At 40.8% G+C, this 2,202-nt stretch overlaps 1 protein-coding gene and 1 pseudogene across 1 annotated transcript in view; both read right to left on the bottom strand.

Annotated features, from left to right (window-relative positions):
* LOC105528981 (zinc finger protein 534-like) overlaps positions 1 to 1,644 on the bottom strand; it is a 3,548-nt gene extending 1,904 nt beyond the window's left edge. The window contains 2 exon segments of the mRNA XM_011966036.1: positions 101 to 141; positions 143 to 1,644. Of these exon segments, the coding sequence (XP_011821426.1) occupies positions 101 to 141; positions 143 to 1,644 (1,543 nt within the window).
* Positions 1 to 2,202, bottom strand: part of LOC105528986 — a 16,701-nt pseudogene that overhangs the window by 9,896 nt on the left and 4,603 nt on the right.

The following is a 2,202-nucleotide window of genomic DNA, read 5'->3' on the forward strand; positions in this document are numbered from 1 at the left end:
AGTAATGGGAATACAGGTGTAAGCCACTGTGCCCTGCCAGCTTCACTAAATTTTTAAGGCTTCTCTCTGGTATGAATTCTCCAATGTTGTACCAGGATTCAGTTTTTACTAAAGACCTTGCAACACTCATTACAACTGTGTCTTCTCTCCAGTATGAATATTCCTATGTTGTGCAAGGGGTGAATTCTGACTGAAGACCTTGCCACATTCATTTCATTTACAAAGCTTCTCTCCAGTATGAATTTTCCTATGTCGTGAAAGGTGTGAATTCCTACTGAAGACCTTGCCACATTCATTACAACTGTAAGGCTTCTCTCCAGTATGAATATTCCTATGTTGTGTAAGGTGTGAATTCTGACTGAAGACCTTGCCACATTCATTACATTTGTAAAGCTTCTCTCCAGTATGAATTTTCCTATGTCGTGCAAGGTGTGAATTCTGACGGAAGACCTTGCCACATTCGTTACATTTGCAAGGCTTCTCTCCAGTATGAATTCTACAGTGATAGGTTAGGGAAGACTTGTGCCCGAAGACCTTGCCACACTCTATACATTCATAAGGTTTCTCTCCAGTATGGATTAGAAAATGGGCAGTGAGATCTGAATACTGTCTAAATGCTTTGCCACATTTATTACATTTGCAAGGCTTCTCCCCAGTATGAATTTTCCTATGTCGTGCAAGGCGTGAATTGCCAATAAAGACCTTGCCACACTCATTACATTTGTAAGGTTTCTCTCCAGTATGAACTTTCCGATGCCTCACAAGGAATGCAATTCGACTAAAGCCCTTGCCACATTCCTTACATTTGTATGGTCTCTGTGTAGTATGAATTGTCCGATGAATGGTTAGGGAAGACTTGTGACTGAAGACCTTGCCACGTTCCTTACAATCATAAGGTTTCTCTCCAGTATGGATTACAAGAGGAGCAGTAAGACTGGAACACACATTAAATGCTCTGCCACATTCACTACATTTGTAAGGCTTCTCTCCAGTATTAATTTTCCTATGTTGTGCAAGGTAGGCATGGTGACTAAAGACTTTGTCACATTCATTGCAATTGTAAGGTTTCTCTCCAGTATGAATTTTCTGATGTTGTGCAAGGTATGAATTCTGATTGAAGACCTTGCCACATTCATTACATTTGTAAGGCTTCTCTCCACTATGGATTCCTTGATGTTGTGCAAGGTTTGAATTGCTACTAAAGATCTCGCCACAGTCACTTTGTTTGTAAGGTACATCTGCAATATGGATTACTTGATGGTTAATAAGGCTTGAAGACGCTCTGAAGACTTTGCCATGCTCTTTACATCCATAAGGTTTTCCCCTAATGTGTATTTTCTGTTCTTGTGGGAGTATTGTAGAAAAAACGAAATCATTTTTGTAGTTATTAAAAATATGGGTTTTGACATTGGAAACACTTATTTGAACTGGTAAAACTGAAGAATTGTCACTGATAGATTTTTCAACATGCTTACATCCATAAATATTCCTTACAGCTTGAAGTGGCTGCCATTCAGCCAGATGTAACTGAAGAGTTAATCCATGTTGATTTTTAAGTGGCTTATTTCCTGCATTGCTTCCCAATTTAGAACTCTTCTCTAGAAAAGCAAGAAAACATTGGAACTTAATCCCTGATTCTGGCATGTTTAAAGTCTGACAGAAAACAAGATTCTGGATCACTTGACTCAGACATCGAAAGTATCAGCATACTTTGCTTTTATTGAGAAGGAGTCTCACACTGTCACCCAGGCCAGAGTGCAATGGTGTGATCTTAGCTCACTACAACCTCTGCCTCCTGGGTTTAAGCAATTCTCCCTCCCGAGTAGCTGGGATTACCGGTGGCTGCCACCACGCCTGGCTAACTTTATGTATTTTTAGTAGAGACGGGGTTTCACTATGTTGGTCAGGCTGGTCTCAAACTCCTGACTCTTGATCCACCTGCCTCAGCCTCCCAAAGTGCTGGGATTACAGGCATGAGCCACCATGCCCGGCCAGTATCAGCATACTCTGTATAACATGTTGGTAATGCAGAAAACACAAGGGAGTGAGGTGATGTACTGGAGCATCTGGAATCTGCAGGAGTCAGGGGAACTATGGGAGGGTTTGAGAGAGATTATAAGCAGACAAATAAAAGAGAAACTAACAGCTTCTGTGAAAAAGCAGGGATAAGTCTCTTAAGGAAAATAAGATATTTAAGAGCAG

Source organism: Mandrillus leucophaeus, unplaced genomic scaffold (assembly GCF_000951045.1).
Source record: "Mandrillus leucophaeus isolate KB7577 unplaced genomic scaffold, Mleu.le_1.0 Scaffold74, whole genome shotgun sequence".
Lineage (NCBI taxonomy): Eukaryota > Metazoa > Chordata > Mammalia > Primates > Cercopithecidae > Mandrillus > Mandrillus leucophaeus.